This window comes from Solanum lycopersicum, chromosome 6 (assembly GCF_036512215.1).
Source record: "Solanum lycopersicum chromosome 6, SLM_r2.1".
NCBI classification, from domain to species: domain Eukaryota; kingdom Viridiplantae; phylum Streptophyta; class Magnoliopsida; order Solanales; family Solanaceae; genus Solanum; species Solanum lycopersicum.
Window position 1 is genome coordinate 47984065 of NC_090805.1, and position 19543 is coordinate 48003607.

The following is a 19543-nucleotide window of genomic DNA, read 5'->3' on the forward strand; positions in this document are numbered from 1 at the left end:
ATCACGCTTATAGTATAAGAAAAAACTTATGTTTTATGAGTTGATTTACTATTCAAAAAAGAATGTAAACATTATTTTCTTTATAAATCTTTATCATTTTTTTATAAACGATAATTTCTTTTATATCTTACAAAATATATATACATCTATCTTAATTTATTTAAACATGAATTCGAATCGAATTTCATGGATGATTGAAGTTCAAATATTCTTGTGACTAAAAGAAGTATTATTATGTTGAATAAAAGAAGTGGAAGAAAAAAGGGACAAATGATTAAAAAAATAAAAAGGTTAGAAGTGAAAAAGGGGTTGTTATTATCATATTTTAAATTTATTCTTTTAGCAAAAAATAAATAAATTACAACTGTATGAAGGGACATATCACATGTGTAGAATTGGTCAATAATTATAGTAGTATAGTTCCAAACTCACTGAAACAGTGAAAATGCTTATCATAGTCATGTTGATTGCCAAATCTCACTTTGCCAACGTCTTAATGAATAATGACAAAAATAAAAATAAAAAAATCAATCAATTGAAAATAAATACTACCAAACTTTTATTAGATAATTCAAATCGAGATAAAATTCTAATTCTTTTTAGGTTTTTTTTTCGGTATTTTGATAATTTAAAACTGACAATTCGATCGTCGGATCGTGCAGTGATCATATAACAGTTTCAATTTTTTTTTTTTTTAAAACAGATGATTAAATGTTGATCTCATAACAGTTTCAAGAAATAATTTGTTTGAATTTCATAAATAAAATAAGTTAAGTTATTCAATTTTACAAATTATGCTAGTGGAAAGCTCAGCAAGTAGATAATAATGTGAAACATGTAGACAAATATAGATTTTTCTTGTCTTTAGAGAATCTAATAAGGACGAAAAAAGTTTATTCATGCATCTAGAAACACATATCAATAATTTCAATATTTTGGTTTTCATTATTTATGAATGTATGTACATTTCTTATTTAAAATTATAGATATAAATTATAAGACATAGTTTTGGAGAATAAAATAAAATTGCAGATCTGTTAATAAAAGGCGGACTAAACTTATATATATAAACAAAGATAACATCGTAACAATCGTATGGAACATATTTAGAGCCCACAGAGTATAATCTTAACATTTTTTTGCATTTTAAAATTCACTGATTCAATTAATTTAATTAGGTATAGTATCGCGTAAAGCTTTTTTTTTTTTTTTAAGAAGGATCTAGTTTCATCCATGGTGGAGCAAAAAGTGCAACTCTAGAGCTAAAAAGCAGCATGTCGGGCCACGAATATTTAGATTCACTTTTTAACCAAGTTGTAAATTTTTTTATCCTTTCAAGAATATAAAAATACAATTTTGATTAAATATTTGAACACACAAACGAATATGAAAACTAGTGCAAATAATTTTTTTGAAATTTAAATTAAAAGTGTTTAATATAAGTATTTTATTATTAGTTTAATCAAAATATCCAATAGTTTAAGTGTGTCCAAATAAAAGTTATTTAACAAATTTGAGAAGTTATGAAGGTATTTAATTTAAAATTAAAGATTAACTTTATAAATGTTGTAATTTAAACGTGATTATTATCGTAAATTTTATTCTGATCCACCAACTATACACAATTCTCATTCAGTCCACCCTTCTCAAGGAAAAAAAAAGTTCAAACTTTTGTATTCTTTCCAACTTTTAATATACCTTTTATCTTTACGACTTTACCCCAAACTTTTCGTAGCCTTTCTTATTGACATAGTCAGAAATTTTATAAAAGAGATAAAAATTTGACTATAAGAAATTTGTCATATAAGAAATTATTTTTCCTATAATTTTAAAATAATTAATTTTTTAATTTAAAATATCAAATTAATATAATCTAATTTAACCTTGAAAATTAGTTAAATTGAATTTCAAATAACGAAATAAGACAAATAAAAGTGAATAGAGAGAGTAATATGATATAACGTCTTCTCTTTCATACCTTAACTCGTTTATAAAAGTGATAAAAATTATATCATCCCAATTTTTGGATATTTTATAATGTTAAGACTTTTCAAAACCATCTCAATCATATCGATTTTCCTTTAGTATTAGTACACTTCGGTTAATTTTATTATTTTATATTTAAAATATCACCTCAAAATATACTACTGTCAATATATTTCTTTCACAAATATATTCTTGAAAAAAACACTTAAATTCTTCACCAAAAAGACAAGAAACCTTGTTGTCATATTGTTTGATCTTAAATATTTAATAGGATTGTTTGAATAGGTTTTGTTGTATTATTTGATAGAGTATCTATTACAATATTTTTTTAACTTTAACCTAATTAATTAAAGGCGAATTAAAGAGCAAAGCCTCAAAGTCATTTAGAGGCGTAGGACCTAAATTATATTTATATTTAAAAAATGTTAAATTTAACATATTGTTAATATATGAAGGGAAAAAGGTCAAATGTGCCCCTAAACTATTTGAAAAGGTTTAGATATACCCTTTGTTTAAAGTTTGGTCCATTTATATCCTCGCCGTCCAACTTTTGGTCTGTATATGCCCTTTTGGGCGTTAGTTGGCCAACTCGAAATATCCAACTCATTTTACTTTTATTTAAATGCCAAATGAATTTTTCACGTCATTTTTATATATTATCACTTGACATTTATATTCAAGGGAAAAGGGTCAAATATGCCCCTAAACTATTCTAAAGTCTAGATATACCCCGTTTAAAGTTTGGTCCATTTATACCCTCGCGTCCAACTTTTGGTCTACATATGCCCTTATGGGTGTCAGTTGGTCAACTTGAAATATCCAACTCATTTTACTTTTCTTTAAATGCCAAATGGGATTTCACATCATTTATATATATTATCACTTGACATTTATATTAAAAGAGAAAGGGATCACTTATGCCCTAACTATCCGACCCTATTTTAAAACACATATACGACCGTCTTTTAAATGGTTCAATTGTGCCCCTAATCCGACTCATATATATGTGAATTATTGTGTTATTTACATCATCATCGCCTGCTGCAGCTTGCAGTTGTGTCTGCAACGTTGTTGCGGTGAATTCCTCTGCTCTAGCCCTTGCCTGCCACGTTTGCGCCTCCAGCTCTGCGTTGCGCCAAAACGCTTTTCAAACCTCGACTTCCTTTTCCTTTAGTTGTCGTGCCATTGATTCCTCGGCGGTTTCAATCAGAGCACGATAGTGTTACCATTTAAATGGTTCAATTATGCTCTAATCCGACCCATATAGAGTATTTAAAAAAAAAAGTCGACTTGTATAGATTATTTAAAAGACGTGTCGTATATGTGTTTTAAAATTAGGTCGGATAGTTAGGGGCATAAAAGACCCCTTTCTCTTTTAATATAAATGTCAAGTAATAATATATAAAAATAATGTGAAAAATCCATTTGGCATTTAAAGAAAAGTAAAATGAGTTGGATATTTCGAATTGACCAACTAACACCCATAAGGGCATAGACCAAAAGTTTGGACGCGAGGGTATAAATTGACCAAACTTTAAACGGGGTATATCTAGACCTTTCGAATTGTTTAAGGGCATATTTGACCCTTTTCCCTTGAATATAAATGTCAAGTGATAATACATAAAATGACGTGGAAAATCCATTTGGCATTTAAATAAAAGTAAAATGAGTTGAATATTCCGAGTTGGCCAACTAATGCCCAAAAAGGCATATGTAGACCAAAAGTTGGACGGCGATGGTATAATAGACCAAACTTTAAACGCAGGGTATATCTAAACCTTTTCAAATAGTTTAGGGGCATATTTGACCCTTCTCCCATATATAAAATATATTTACAAACATGTAAGGCTTTCGGTTTGTTTCGAATTTTTTTTGACAAATTAAAAGAACTATCCCAATTATTTGAAACAATTATATACTTGAATAAAAATTTACAACTTTTGACAACTAACAAAAATTAATTTAATTCAATTACATTCGATTAGTTTAATCGATTTTCATATTCTTTTTATGACTTTTTATTACTTAAGGAACAAAAGAGAAAAAAGTAGAAATTTTGTATTTTTTTAATTAATAATAAGATATTTATATAATCATATATTATATATAAATACAAAAGTACAATGTCATTCATAAAATAGAGATGATAACAAAAATAAAAGTGCAACACAAATTAAACAATCACTTCAAACATCTTCATCTTGACTGCATACACAATGATGGTAAGTTTAATATTAGATTCATTAATTATAATTATAAAGAATAAAAGAAGGTTATAAATATATACAACTAACTAATCAAGAAAAAGCACAAATGTTTATACTCCACTAATTAACATAATAAAGAACAAAAGCAAATATTAGTTGGGGGAACAATGGAAAAACAATAGCACTTAATATATAAATTATTTATTCAACAAATAATAAATAAATATCATTATGACAAATAATAATGAATCAGGAAAAACGAGCTTATAGTGGTGCCTTTCAAAGTTTTTAATAAAAAAAATAGGACAAGTGGGTTCCTTTTATTTTTCTCTACTTCTTTTTTATCTTAATATTAATACAAGAACTAAACTAAAGTAACATTTTCTGTAGTTGTCTGGACAATTACTAAAATTGTCCGGATAACTTCTAAAGTTGCTTGGAAAACTGTTGAAGTTATCGAACGATTAAAGAAGTTGTTCCGACAATTACAACAGTTATCTCGATAACTATGATAATTATTGAACTAAAGTGTAAAAATTAAAAATTTGAACCGTTGTAAAAATATTTTTTAACCTCGTATGTATTATTTGTCAATTTTACCTAATTTTTAAAACTTAAAGGACTTTACCTAATTGACAAGTTAATTTGTCCTTTTTAATAAATCTTTCCAATGAACCGTGTGTTGGATATTGTTTTAAAAGACTATTTCAACATATAGTAATTACAACTAATTCAATGGTATGATATGTTTTTTAGAATTAAACGAATTTTCTCTAATTATAACTAATTTAGTAGTGTGAAATATTTTCTCAGAAATAAACAATTTTTTTCTAATTAGTTACTGGAATTAACATAATTTATCTAACACCAACATGAATTTAATTTAAAGAAATGATAAAAGCAAGGGAAATCTTAACATGTCAAATGTAAATATACGTATTATTAATCGGAAAAAAAAAATTGCCAAAAAAATTTGATTAGAATTTAGTCAGAATGATACTTTTTCTATGTTATTTTACCTTTTTACCTTTAATATTTTTTAAGTAAAAAACAAAAAATAAATCAATTTATTTTTTAAAAATTAAAAAAATATTATAATTTTTTATAAATTTCTGACTATTTAACCTTACCCTTATTTACTTGTGATTTTGCTTTTTTCCTTTCAAAAAGTCTATTGAACTCTCTCTCTATTAGGAGAATATTTTGATCATTTTGTACTCTATAACATTGGCTAGCTCTGTCCCCGAGTAAAGGAGTTTTATATGATAATTCTTAGAAAATGCAGGGTAAAATTTTTAAAATTCATTAAAGATTTTATAAGTATTTTAATCACTTAATTAACACTGGATTTTATAACTTAATTGAACAAGTTAATATGATTTGAAATAAATATTATGCGTGAGTTTTTAAAAAACTCAAGTCTTTTGAGCTTTTGGATTGCATTCTCCTTGATGCGTGAATTAATATGAAAAAAAAAGTGAATAAATTTTATGTGTGTGAAATAGTGAGTAATATGAAGTTTGTCCTTATTTTAAAAAAAATAATTGGTGGAAGTTGCTTTCAAGAAGCCAAGTTGTGGCCATTGAGAGAAGGTGTTGTACATTGTTTTTCGATAGACCGATTTTTTTTAGAGATATGATATTTATATTTTTTGTACATTGTTTTTCGATAGACCGATTTTTTTTAGAGATATGATATTTATATTAAATATAATTAATTTAAATTAGCATAATGTGGAATAATATTTTTATTTTATTTTTAAATATTCAAATACGATACCTCTAATTAAAGATTAGTGAACCTCGATCTGTGCTAGTTATATTTGTGATTTTGTCAATTATTGGATCAGCCAAAATTATACTACTATTGATTAGATGAACACCCTTTCATTTTTCTTTATTTTAAACCTAATTTATACCTACATACACGTGCAACTTATTATAATTTTCAACTACAAAAAATTCAATAACATGCAATCAATACAATAGTATATAGTATTACTTGTTTTTAACGTTTGTGTACCTTAAGAAACCTTGGTGATAAGAGTTTTTGTGAGTATTATTTATCTTTCCTCAAAAGTTTCATTTAATTAATTATAAAAACGAAACTAATAAGATAGATTTGATAAACGTAACAGCCTAATTTTGAAATAAAGGGAAAAAATGATTTTTTTATGTAATCAAATCTGCCCCTTAGTGAATAGACTTCAATAATATTAATATTCCAGCTTCGATTATGTATAAATGTAGATCGTTGATGCAAAAATTGGAGAATTTGGACAAATATATATATATATATATATTTCATCAATTTACTGATTGAAGTATTCGATTTTTACATTGTATATAATAAATTCTTCAATTTTAGAATTTGAATTCAGAAATAAAGTTAAAAGACGATGATTTCTGATTTTTTTCATGTTGACAGGATGTTATCATTTAAGAAGCGGAAAATGCAGTTCACCTGTAAAGATGAAGAAGAGTTCATCACTCTTTGATTGATCCCGTAAGAAAACAAATACAAAGGTTAATTTTTTTAATTGTTATATATAAATTGAATAACTATAATATATCTAATGAAATTCTATTAGTGAAGTCTCAAAATAGTAAAATATATGCCTATCTTATAAATTAAGAACGTATACAATAAAAAAAAATTCAAAAAAAAATATACCGATAAAAAATTAGAATAATAGATCATGGATCAATTTTTTATAAAGTATATATAATAATATTGTGATAATTGTATTAAATTTAATAAAATTAATATAATGATATTAAAGTAATATTGATTTATCGCAACGCTTGAAATTTAAGCCATACATAAAAAATATTTAATTTTTTCACAAGCACACAACAATAAATTTTGCCTTATATAAAATGTTGCCATTTGGTAGATTTTAGAATATTCAATATTGAGAGCTAAATACAGCAAGATAAAAGCAAAAATAGTAATATGGATTAGTGATAATCACCAGATACAAATAAGTCAACAAAATAGGCAGCCACATAAGATAAGATACTATAATTACATAAAAGCTATTTCAATTTTTCAACTACCTCTACCTTAAATGAAATAAACAGTTATTATTATATTTTTCTACCCAAAATATTATTTTTAATATATATATGCATATACATAAATATTGAAGGGTCATAAAAAATTTAAAATTCCAATCAATTGTTTTAGTGATCTTAAGATTGGAATGCATACTTTCCATTGATAGAAAATATTAAATTATAAAAAGAAATTATTTAAATATATTTTTTATTTTATCATAATCTTTAAAATTCTCTATCGTAAATTTTTTTAAAAATTCCTTCTCAGATACATTACTTTCCTAACTGACACATCATTATTCCTCTTCAATATATTTCTTCCCTATATATCTGAATACACTGTCTCCTTTTTAATATATATCTCTTATTGAATATATTTCTCACTTATGTATTCAAATATACGTTAATATATTCAAAATTTCAATAATATATGAGAAATTCACCAGTTTCAAAAAAATTATAATCTAAAGAAAAAAAGTAATAATGTGAGTTTATGTAAATTATATTGTGACTAGAAAGTAGCAGCAAAACAAAAATCTCATTCAGTCCGCACCGACCCCATTGGGGAACCAAAAAAATTGTGGGGCGGTGGGCTCCATTTGGGAGAAACTGCAGATATATCCACAAAAGCACTCAGTTTCGATTCTAATTATTAAATTCTCGGATTATTTTTATTTGTTATATTTTAATTTTTAAAATTAATTTTATTAATTTAGTTAGATTATATTAATTTAATATTTTACGTAAAAAATATTTTAAAAATTATATAAAAAATTATCAATTTTAAACATTTTAAATATTAATATGATTAAAAAATATATTAAAAAATAATAATTAAAATATTTTATAATTTAACTTAAAAAGGGAAATTATACCAATTAAAAATTGACAAAAAAATTAATCTATATGCATTATGATGAAATAGTTAAATATTCTTTAATTGATAGTTCAAATTGGAATTTTTATGTATATGGAATTGCATCACGTAAAACTCCATTTGAAAAAAAAATATATTCTTTTAGTAATTTTTTTTAAATAAAAATTATATTTAATATTCTAATTAAAAGAAAAGCCGATAATATTTCCTATATCAAATGAATAGTTTCGTTCTTGCACGTATTCTCAAATTGTCGGTCATTCCTTTCTTGCACTAATTTTAAAAAATATAATAAGAATTATTCTTTTTAAATATTTATTTTATTAAGATATTTATAATATTAAAAAAGTTACTATTAAATTAAATTTCTAAAATATCAAATAACTGGGAGTAATAATAATTAATAAAAGTCACAAGATGACTTAATATTGAAAGAGTATTAGAAATGCCTTTACTTATAAGAGCCTGAAATTGTAATCTTTCTTTTATCTACTAGTAATTAATATTTTTTTCATTCTTCGACGTAATTTATTTGAACACTTATTAAAATTTTGAAATTTATTGAATTTTTCTCTAATCATAATTATCATATATTTTTAACGTTTTAACTTATCACTTTTTTATAATATAATATTTTTATACAATTTTTAAATATAAAATTGTTCAAAAGCATGTCTGTAAACTGAATTGGAATATAGAGGGATGATTATTTTCAAAAACTATGTCCGTACTCCTAACCTCGTCATTCTTTCTAAAACATAAATCGTAGTTTTAATTTTAATTTTTTAATTTAATTTTAATAACTCAATTGATCGATTGCGTAAATTATCACAACGAATATTGATTCTTTACGTCTTTTAAAAAGAAATAAAACAAAAATGTTTGTGTTCTTTATTTTCTTTCTTTTTAACTTGCTGTTGTACATTTGTATTGATTTGAGCTAGCAGTAGCACAGTGAGTTCCTATCCATGGAGTCCTTCTAATAGCTCTGATTTTTCATGTGTTTTTTCAAGTTATTTCTTCTTCAACTAATGATTTCTACTATTATTTGTTCAACCTACTAATTTCAGCTCTTCATTTTTATTTTTTTTACAGATAATCATAGTAGGAAGCTAAACAAGAAGATTAACAATGGGGAAATTTGCAATAACAATGATGGGTTTTCTGCTTTTGTGTTTCTGTGCTGAAGCAGTTTACATGAAGTACAAGGACCCAAAACAGCCATTGAATGTTAGAATCAGGGATTTGATGAACAGAATGAGCCTTGAAGAGAAAATAGGTCAGATGACCCAGATTGAGAGACATGTAGCTTCACCTCAGATCATGAGGAAATACTTCATTGGTAAGCGCTCCCAAACAAAAATCTTGAGGTTTTACATAAACCCTTATCTAGAAATTATTTTATGAAAGTTATACATTTGAAGCAATGTATAAATGTATGTGTGATAAAATTTGCCTGTAGAAAATATAGAGAAAATTGCCAGGATGTGACTCACTTTGCAGCTTACCGAGTACGTAGATCAGGGTAGACGGGTAGTAGAGAATTGTCTTGCTTATCCTTCTGTATTGGTAGTCCTAGTAATTCTATCTACTATCTCTTGTACTTTGATTATCGTAATATTTTTTTGTAGTTACCCTATCTTTTATGAATGCTTTGTTATGCAATCTATTGTATTTTGCCGTATGGTGGTATATTGTTGTTGTTGTTGTTGTTTACTGTTGGACTAAGATGAGTTTAAATGGAACAGCATGGTTGGTGTCTTGGTGAGGATTCATATAGCTGACCCAGGTTGCTTAGGATTGAGATGTAGTTGTTGTAATGTATATGAATATATAAAGTTTGTATCAGTTGCTGCGCAAGAGTGTTAGGTGTTGTTGTACTCTGCAATCTGCATTCAAGGACTTGAACTTTTAGATTTGCCGTTGTCTTTGTGGTTGAGTGAAAGGCTACCTTCTATGGTTTTAGTGAAGTGTGAATAATTTGATTGTGGCAGGGAGTGTACTGAGTGGTGGAGGAAGTGCGCCATTTCCAAAGGCTACTGCTGCTGACTGGGTGAAGATGGTAAATGAGATTCAAAAGGGTTCACTTTCAACACGCCTTGGTATTCCCATGATTTATGGAATTGATGCAGTGCACGGGCACAACAATGTCTACAAAGCAACAATTTTTCCACACAATGTTGGCCTTGGAGTCACAAGGTAAGGGAAATTGCGGGTGCATATATTCATTTCAGTAGCATTTTTCACAGATCTTGAAATGTTTACACAAATGAGAAATTTGAAGAAACATAAAAAGGTTAGTGCTTGTGACATATAGTCTATACTTAAATATTTGATCACAATAGGGCTTGAAAGTTTATTCTTTTCTCATTATTGTTCTGTGCTGTGGATTTTAAACCACATTGCATAAACATGGGGGAAGAGGCTGAGAGATGGCTGAAATGGTGATTAGAAAAATTCTGAGTCTCTCATCAGGAGTAGTTCGAGAGGATCAATTACATCCTCTGCTGGAATTTTGTCTTTGTACTGATCAATTTTGCTTTACATAAATGGGGGTGATGCTAAGACTTCTTGCCCTATCTATCTTTGCTGATCGGTATGAGGATGGAACCATGGTTTCACGAGTCTGTCTGGAAATTTATTTAGCCGGAAGTGTTACTTTTAGGAAATTTGGGAAGATCATACTCAGATAAGGGACATTTTGTTGATATAGAAGAGATTTAACACTTTAGATGGTTATTTTACAACTTTTTCTTTAAGTTCTTTTATTGCACTTACTGATACGTGGAATAATCTCAACTTTGCAATAGAGACCCACAGCTTGTAAAGCGGATTGGAGCTGCGACTGCCCTTGAAGTCAGAGCCACAGGAATCCCTTACACTTTTGCACCGTGCATCGCAGTGAGTAGTATCACATTATATACAGTTTACTTATTGTCTATATTTGATAGACTTCATCATAGGTCTTGGTGTTTAGTGTTGCTTGATACTTGTTGTCACAGGTCTGCAGAGATCCAAGATGGGGTCGGTGCTATGAAAGCTATAGTGAAGATCATAGAATTGTTCAGGCAATGACTGAGATCATTCCTGGTTTACAAGGAGATGCTCCGGCTAACTCCCGTAAGGGTGTTCCGTTTGTCGGAGGAAAGTATGTTTCTCTAGTCTTTCACATCTTTATCCTTTCTAACTTCGTTGTAAGTTCATTTGACTGCAAAGTATTGTGATATAACTTTCATCTAGCTGTAACATTCATTATTTCATTACACATCCTCGTCCATATTTAGCCTTTACGTCTATCTAGTATATGGTCTCCAATGACATGATTGTGCATTTCTAAATGTGCTCAAGGACAAAAGTAGCAGCCTGTGCTAAGCACTTTGTGGGAGATGGTGGCACTACCAAGGGCATTGATGAAAATAACACTGTTATTGATATGAATGGGCTACTTAACATCCACATGCCTGCATATTTTGATTCAATTTTAAAGGGAGTTTCCACAATAATGGTCTCTTACTCAAGCTGGAATGGAAAGAGGATGCATGCAAACCGTGACCTAATCACTGGCTTTCTCAAGGGAAAGCTGAAGTTCAGGGTAATAGAGCAACTCTCTTTTAAGTTCTATTGGTCGAATATAGTGAGGAGATTGCTGATTATCACATTCTCTGTTACCTTTATTTCAGGGTTTTGTCATATCAGATTGGGAGGCAATTGACAAGATTACTGAACCGCCTCGTGCAAATTACTCTTACTCTGTTCAGGCTGGAGTTCTTGCTGGACTCGACATGGTCAGTCTGAAGGATTAGTTCCAAAGTTGTCTGTTATATAAAATACATTTACTAATTTCCCATCTTAATTATCACCTTATCACCTGACACAATTTGATCGTCATTAATCAACTCAAGCTGAAATCACTTCTCACTTCCTAATGTATTTAGTTTATATTATTGCAGATTATGGGTCAGGAGAATTTGGTTGAATTTCTTGATGATCTGGCTTTCCAAGTAAGGAACAATATCATTCCCATGAGCAGGATAGATGATGCAGTTATGAGAATACTAAGGGTTAAGTTTGTCATGGGTCTCTTTGAGAACCCATTGGCTGATCTCAGCTTAGCAAACCAACTAGGAAGCCAGGTAATTTTTCTGTTCTGGTGTAATATAAATTCTCTTCACCTGATTTTTTCTTGACTTGATTCCTTTCTTTTCAACTTAAATTCTTTCTGTAGGAACACAGAGAGTTAGCAAGAGAAGCAGTGAGGAAATCACTTGTACTATTGAAGAATGGTAAAGTTACTAACCAGCCACTACTTCCCCTTCCGAAAAAAGTGACGAAGATACTTGTCGCTGGCATTCATGCTGACAATTTGGGTTACCAGTGTGGAGGCTGGACTATAAGTTGGCAGGGAATTGGAGGCAATGATCTTATTACAGGTATCTTTCTGTTATCTTTCAGTTAGAAGTCTTCACAGTTCTTTGAGCCAGTGCAAATCAAAATCTCGTCACTGCATAAACCTCAGAAGTTATTTTGAACTATTGAGATCCCACTTTACAACTTAATATGTTTGTGATAGATTTCTGTCTTTATTTCATCTGTCACTTAAGTACAAATAAACCTCAACTTTTATTGTGTGCATTTTGAATAATGAACAGTAAATGCAACTGATTTTTTCAACACCTTAGAATTTTGTAAGACACATACATGTGGCTTCAACCAAAGTGAAAAAGAACAAATTGGACTCTAATTTAGTAGGGCTATTTGTATCTTAGCACCATTTTTTAAGTGGCATTAGTTTAAAGATATATTTTAAGTATTGGTTAAAAATGGGTGAGAGAGATATTTTCTCAAAGGGTGATATCAAGGGTATAATAACATACTCATTTTCTATTTTGTTGATGAAAAGGTACAGACTCTTTTTAGTAAGTTACCAAAAGAAGTACATATACATCAGAGAAAGGAACATCCTTTTATATACTGGAAGAGTACAAGAGGTCTAACAGTGAAGCTTTTTCTTAAAGTATAATGTAGCTCGGGATGGAGTAAACTGGGAAAGGTGAATCAAATAGGCTTTGACAGCGTCCTCGGAAGGACTTAGATAATTGGATATTGCTTGGCTACTTCTATAAACTTTAGACCATATCTTTCTGGTTCCAGAACAGTTGCACTGTTTAACGAATAATCTACAAGCTGGACGAAAAGATTGATGCTACATTTGATTTTTTATTTTAGAGATCGTGCTTGATGATCGTCAAATTTTTAAATGAGAATTGTCTTTAATTGTAGCATCAGACTGAATTAGCTTTCATATATATGACAAATACAGGAACTACAATTTTAAATGCTGTGAAAAAGACAGTCCATCCATCTACACAAGTAGTCTACCAGGAGAATCCAGACGTAAACTTTGTTAAGTCCAACCACTTTTCCTATGCCATTGTTGTTGTGGGTGAGACACCCTATGCGGAGATGTTTGGCGATAGTGCAAAGCTTACCATTGCTGAACCTGGTCCAAGCATCATCTCCAGTGTCTGTGGGGTTGTGAAATGTGTGGTAGTTGTGGTCTCTGGGCGTCCAGTTGTGATTGAACCGTATCTTGCAAACATAGACGCCCTTGTGGCTGCTTGGCTTCCGGGAAGTGAAGGCCAAGGTGTTGCTGATGTCCTGTTTGGTGACTATGGATTCACAGGCAAACTCGCCCGCACTTGGTTTAAGTCAGTTGATCAGCTTCCCATGAATGTTGGTGATCGACATTATGATCCTTTGTTTCCTTTTGGATTTGGTCTCACTACTAAGCCTGTGAAGAGCTAAAATCTCTTCATCTGGAGTTCTACTTGCTGCTCAATCTTTATATATTTTTTTGTTTAATGGATATTTAATATCATAATATAAGAGTTTACAAGAAAGAAGCAGCATTAGTTCAATATACTCTAGTTTACCTAATTACTATTATCATCCAAAATTTAAGGTTCAAAGGTTATATATGACCGAACATATAGAAAATTTACCCCATATATATCGTGTAATTTCATCTGCAAGTTCTATTGGTCTTTTAAAAACTCAAAAGGGGTTATTTGCAATTTTCCTGTCACGTGATTGCTTTTTTTCTGAAAAAAAGAAATGATTTTGAGTTGTCATGAGGGTTTGGTGTGTGCTATTTTTTGTGTTTTTCACCAGATTGGCCAAGCACCAGGCACAAAAAGAACGGGGAAATTTTCAATGCCCATGAGGTTTTTGTGTTGTTCTGCCTATGGTCAGTGATTGCAGAGGCAGAGTACTTTTAAGTACAAGACCCAAACACAGTCAAATTGAACTAAAAACAAAAAGTTTTGACAATTCACTTAAAAAGTTTCGAAAACATTTTTCTTAATGTAATTTAAAATTTTCACAATGAAGCATGTCAAATGCCTACTAAGCCCCTAATCACACCTTACCTTATTACCCCACTGATTTCGTTTGGATGGATGTTGTCATATCGTATTGTACTGTATTGTTACGTAATGTTACATATTTATAATTTAAATAATAAATCTATAATAAGTAGGGTATGAGATAGAGCTACTATGAAAAAGTTGGGTAAATAAACACAAAATGAGAAGAAAATATTAAGGTAACCATCAAATTGGTCCTTACATAAAATTGATCTTTTCATCATACAATGTCGCGCGAGGTGGAAGCTGGCCTCCTGTTCGCCCCGAGCTCTCGGCTGGCCTAAATGTGAGTTCACGTCAATGGATGTCGCAACTAAGTGCGAATTTAAGTAACAATCAAAACAAACATTACATTTAAACTAACAATATAATACAAGTATACAACACATTACGTATCAACCATCCAAAAATGATGCAAAGGCGGAGCTAGAAGCCTCAATACAGATACACCGAATCCATTAGCTTTTGTTCAAATAATGCATTTGTTAAGAAATTTACTGAATATGTATAAATATTAAAATCAAAACCCAGCCTCTACCAAGTACCCTATCACTCAATGTGCATGGTGTGTGTACAGTGTAAAGTAGTGTATATATATACTCACCTACTTATTCTCAATAAAATTGTATGTTTCAAAGTAGAAGAGGTTCAACAAGTAAGTTATTCATTTCTTGTTTATACCTTTTCTCTTTTTTCATACTTGTTAAAAAACTTGTTTCTTGTTTGTACACTTTTTTTTTTTTGCACTGATCTTTTGTGCTATTTGTGAGGTTTACCAGTCTGTCCAAGCAGAAGAGACAAAAATAATGGGAAGATTTTCAATACCCACGAAGGTTTTTGTGTTGTTCTGTCTATGGGTAGTGAGTGCAGAAGCAGAGTACCTAAAATACAAGGACCCAAAACAGTCAATGTCTACAAGAATTAAGGACTTGATGAAAAGGATGACTCTTGAGGAGAAGATTGGTCAGATGAGTCAGATTGAGAGGAGATTTGCCTCAACTGATGTTATGAAGCAATATTTCATTGGTATGTTTTTAAAAATTCATTCTTTATGTGTTTATAGTGCTGCCGGAAACAGCCCCATGAAAAGTAGGAGTAAGGTTTGCGTACAGAGTAACCTCCTCATACTCGCTTGTGGTATTACATTGTGTATAGCTGCTGTAGTGTATATTAGAAATTAACTTCTTCTGGGCAGGGAGTGTGTTGAGTGTTCCAGGGGATACTCCTGGACTTAATGCTGCTGCTGAGGATTGGATCAATATGGTAAACGACATTCAGAAAGCTGCTCTTTCGACTCGCCTTGGTATTCCAATGATTTATGGGATTGATGCAATTCACGGACACAACAATGTCTATAATGCTACTATCTTTCCTCATAATATTGGACTTGGTGTCACCAGGCAAGTATATAAATTATAACAACTATGTTCCTGATTTTGGTTCATCATTTCAAATGATCCTGTTAAAATTTGTCACTTTAATGTATGTAGGGACCCTGATCTTCTGAAACGGATTGGTGCTGCAACTGCACTCGAAGTTAGAGCAACAGGAATCCCATATGCTTTTGCTCCCTGCATTGCAGTAAGTTGATATGATATTAATGAACTTCTTGGTTAAGTTGCATTTAATTTTCTTTGTTAACTGAATAACTGTGCTATGGTAGGTATGCAGAGATCCTAGATGGGGCCGTTGTTATGAAAGCTACAGCGAAGATATCAATGTTGTGCGAACCATGACAGAGATAATTCCTGGTTTACAAGGAGATGTGCCAGCTAATTCTAGCAAGGGTGTTCCCTTTGTTGCCGGAAAGTATGAATCTTTATCGATTTTTCCTGATGATGTTTGTCGTGGAACATTCGTTTGATTGCACTTTCAACTGTTTAAGGTCAAAGGTAGCAGCCTGTGCCAAGCATTATGTTGCAGATGGAGGCACGGAGAGGGGAATCGATGAAAATAACACTGTAATTAACAGGACTAGTTTATATAGCATTCACATGCCTGCATATTATGATTCAATCATAAAGGGTGTTTCAACTGTGATGATTTCTTACTCAAGCTTGAACGGGGAAAAGATGCATACTAACCGAGATCTTGTCACTCACTTCCTAAAGGACAATCTCAAATTCAGGGTAAGAATGATTAGCTACACTCATTCAAAATCAGTAAGTTAAGGTCAAGTAGTGATATATCCATCTTTTGGCCTTGCATCTTTTTCAGGGTTTCATCATTTCTGATTCGGAAGGCCTTGATCGGATCACCAGCCCACCTGATGCTAATTACACTTACTCAGTTCAGGCTGGAATTTTAGCAGGAATTGACATGGTTTGTTTTGTTTGATCTCGAGTCATTTTTAGCAAAATGATAGTCTATATGATTGTTTTGTCTGTGAAGCAGGTTATGATTCCAAATAACTACGCAGAATTTATTGGGAATCTGACTCTACTAGTGAAAGATAATATCATTCCCATGAGCAGAATTGATGATGCTGTAGAGCGGATATTGAGAGTTAAGTTTATCCTGGATCTCTTTGAAGACCCACTGGCTGACCTAAGCTTGGTAAACCAACTCGGTAGCCAGGTAACGTTTGATATTCAAAACTGTTTCAATGCTTGTGATCTAAGTAGGTCTTTTACATGTGAAAAATTGTGACCTATCATGCTTCACCGCCACTCTGCAGGAGCATCGAGAGTTGGCAAGGGAAGCAGTAAGGAAATCGCTTGTCCTTTTGAAAAATGGCAAGATCACTAGTCAGCCATTACTTCCCCTTCCTAAGAAAGCACCAAAGATACTTGTAGCTGGAACTCATGCTGACAATTTGGGTTACCAATGCGGAGGCTGGACCAATCAATGGCAGGGCGTCTCAGGCAATAATTTCATAGTTGGTAAGGAATCTGTTATTTCGTATTAGGAGTAACAACCTACATAGATAGCTTCTAATTCCACTTTTCGTGGGCGATTAATGATAATATGACAATTGCTTTACAGGAACCACTATTTTAAGTGCTATCAAGAAAACTGTAAATCCGTCTACACAAGTAGTGTACCAGCTGAATCCTGATGCAAACTTTGTGAAGTCAAACAAATTCGACTACGCCATTGTTGTAGTAGGTGAAGTCCCATATGCAGAGATGCTTGGTGACAGCTCAAATCTTACAATACCAGAACCTGGTTCTAGTACTATTAACAATGTCTGTGGGGCTGTGACATGTGTTGTAGTCATCATCTCTGGTCGTCCAGTCGTGCTAGAGCCTTATGTTGATAAAATAGATGGACTTGTCGCTGCTTGGCTTCCGGGGACTGAAGGCCAAGGTGTTGCAGATGTTTTATTTGGTAACTATGGTTTCACTGGTAAACTTGCTAGGACTTGGTTCAAGTCAGTGGACCAGCTTCCTATGAATGTCGGCGATCCACACTATGATCCCCTCTTTCCCTTTGGATTTGGACTCACAACTCAGCCACTGAAAATGAATTAGAACTTAGAAGATACACTAGGTATGTTATTGTTATTGTTGTCGTCGTAGTGTTATTATTATATTATAATCCCACAGAACTCTGTGTGACTAGACTGGGTATGTTTTTGTTGTAGTAATGTATTACTACTAATTGCTATTGATTATAATTATAATGAGTTGTTACTGCTAATGTTCACCTTGCTGTATTTTGAGTAATGCAACTGATTTTTTCAAGACCTTAGTTTGTATGACACATATATACATGTGGCTTCAACCAAGGTGATAAAAGAACAACTTGAACTCAAATTCAGATGGCTATTTGAATCTTAGTACCTGATTGTTTAGTAAGTTACCACAACAACATACTCAGCGAAATCTCACAAATGATCGTGTAGAATATACGTAGACCTTACCAGAGAAACGAACATCCTTCTATATACTAAAAGAGTACAAGAGATCTAATAGCTAAGTATAATGTAAGCTCAGGATGGAGTAAACTGGGAAGGTGAATTATACAAATAGGTTCTGATAGCTTCAGTTTTGGAAGGACTAGATATTTACGATCAAATAATGTTTGATATTAAATAAATTAAAATTGTTTTTGATAATTTTTATTGTAATTGCATCTTATATAATATAGATACCAATTCAATAATTCTTTTAGTTTCATCTCGCTAATTATAATAAGCATCCTTCACCTTTAATTTTAAGATTGTGAGTTCGAGTTATCAAGGAGCGAGTAAGCAAATGGTAAGCTCTTAGGGGTGGTAAGAAGAAGAGTTTGCTTCACTATCAATAGAGCCAAAATTGGAGCATTCAATATATTGATATTATTAGCATTTCAAGTTCCAAATTGTGTAATCTCACACTTCAATAACAAATATTCTGATTACGTAATTAATATCCATTGAGAATTTTAATAGTTCAATGGGTGATTATCTAAAATTTTATTTTATTGGCGAGGATTCAATTTTTCACATAATAATTCCTTCACTTATATTTTTTTCGTTTTTCTACATCGCCAAAAATAAATAAATACTCATTCTAGATAAGATTAAAAATGATCAAGAACAAAATGATAGTTATCCTATCTAAAAGCATTCTTTTGATCAAATATTAGCGTTACAATTTGAATTAGTTACTAACCCACTGTAAAATCAAATCCATCAATTTTAAATAACCCTAACGTTTAAGTCATTTGATTATATTTATTAATCTATATTCTTTATTATCTCAAATTTGATCCATCCAAATATTATCTAATTCATTCTTTTGCTTTCTCCTTACCTTATACTCAATACTCACAAGGACAGCATAAAATAAGTTTTTCTCAAAGAATAAATGACATAAATTCGACTTGTTTGTCAATTTTTTCTAAATCTTAGGAGCTGTATTGCTCTTTTCAAAACTTTAAAGGACTTATTTGCAATATTTCTGTCATGTGATTGATTATTCTAAAAATGGCAGCCACCTACCACGTTCCAATAAAAGGATCCCAATGAAATTTCGCGACAGAAAATGTTAACTTCGAAAAACG

The 19543-nt window shown here is 30.8% G+C and overlaps 3 protein-coding genes across 7 annotated transcripts in view; 2 read left to right on the forward strand and 1 right to left on the reverse strand.

Annotated features, from left to right (window-relative positions):
• Positions 1 to 19543, reverse strand: part of EIL4 (protein ETHYLENE-INSENSITIVE 3-like 4) — a 54344-nt gene that overhangs the window by 6199 nt on the left and 28602 nt on the right. The window lies entirely within an intron of this gene.
• On the forward strand, positions 8660 to 14032 carry LOC101266947 (uncharacterized). Of its 3 annotated transcripts, none has more exons than XM_004241324.4 (10): positions 8660 to 9083; positions 9225 to 9471; positions 10124 to 10328; positions 10940 to 11030; positions 11132 to 11277; positions 11478 to 11721; positions 11810 to 11914; positions 12080 to 12262; positions 12355 to 12559; positions 13450 to 14032. In XM_004241324.4, the coding sequence occupies exons 2-10, from the start codon at positions 9261 to 9263 to the stop codon at positions 13932 to 13934; spliced, it is 1875 nt and encodes a 624-aa protein (XP_004241372.1). In that variant the 5' UTR covers positions 8660 to 9083; positions 9225 to 9260; the 3' UTR covers positions 13935 to 14032. The 3 variants fall into 3 exon arrangements, with proteins under 3 accessions (XP_004241372.1, XP_025887462.1, XP_004241373.1); XM_026031677.2 differs by having other exon boundaries at positions 8768 to 8852; XM_004241325.5 differs by having other exon boundaries at positions 9021 to 9141.
• Positions 15056 to 18196, forward strand: LOC101265834 (uncharacterized). Of its 3 annotated transcripts, none has more exons than XM_019214223.3 (10): positions 15056 to 15209; positions 15334 to 15580; positions 15750 to 15954; positions 16045 to 16135; positions 16218 to 16363; positions 16440 to 16683; positions 16772 to 16876; positions 16946 to 17131; positions 17232 to 17436; positions 17540 to 18196. In XM_019214223.3, exons 1-10 carry the CDS (start codon positions 15111 to 15113, stop codon positions 18025 to 18027), a joined length of 2016 nt encoding a protein of 671 aa, XP_019069768.1. In that variant the 5' UTR covers positions 15056 to 15110; the 3' UTR covers positions 18028 to 18196. The 3 variants fall into 3 exon arrangements, with proteins under 3 accessions (XP_019069768.1, XP_019069766.1, XP_019069767.1); XM_019214221.3 differs by having other exon boundaries at positions 15073 to 15209; positions 15325 to 15580; XM_019214222.3 differs by having other exon boundaries at positions 15075 to 15209; positions 15325 to 15580; positions 16949 to 17131.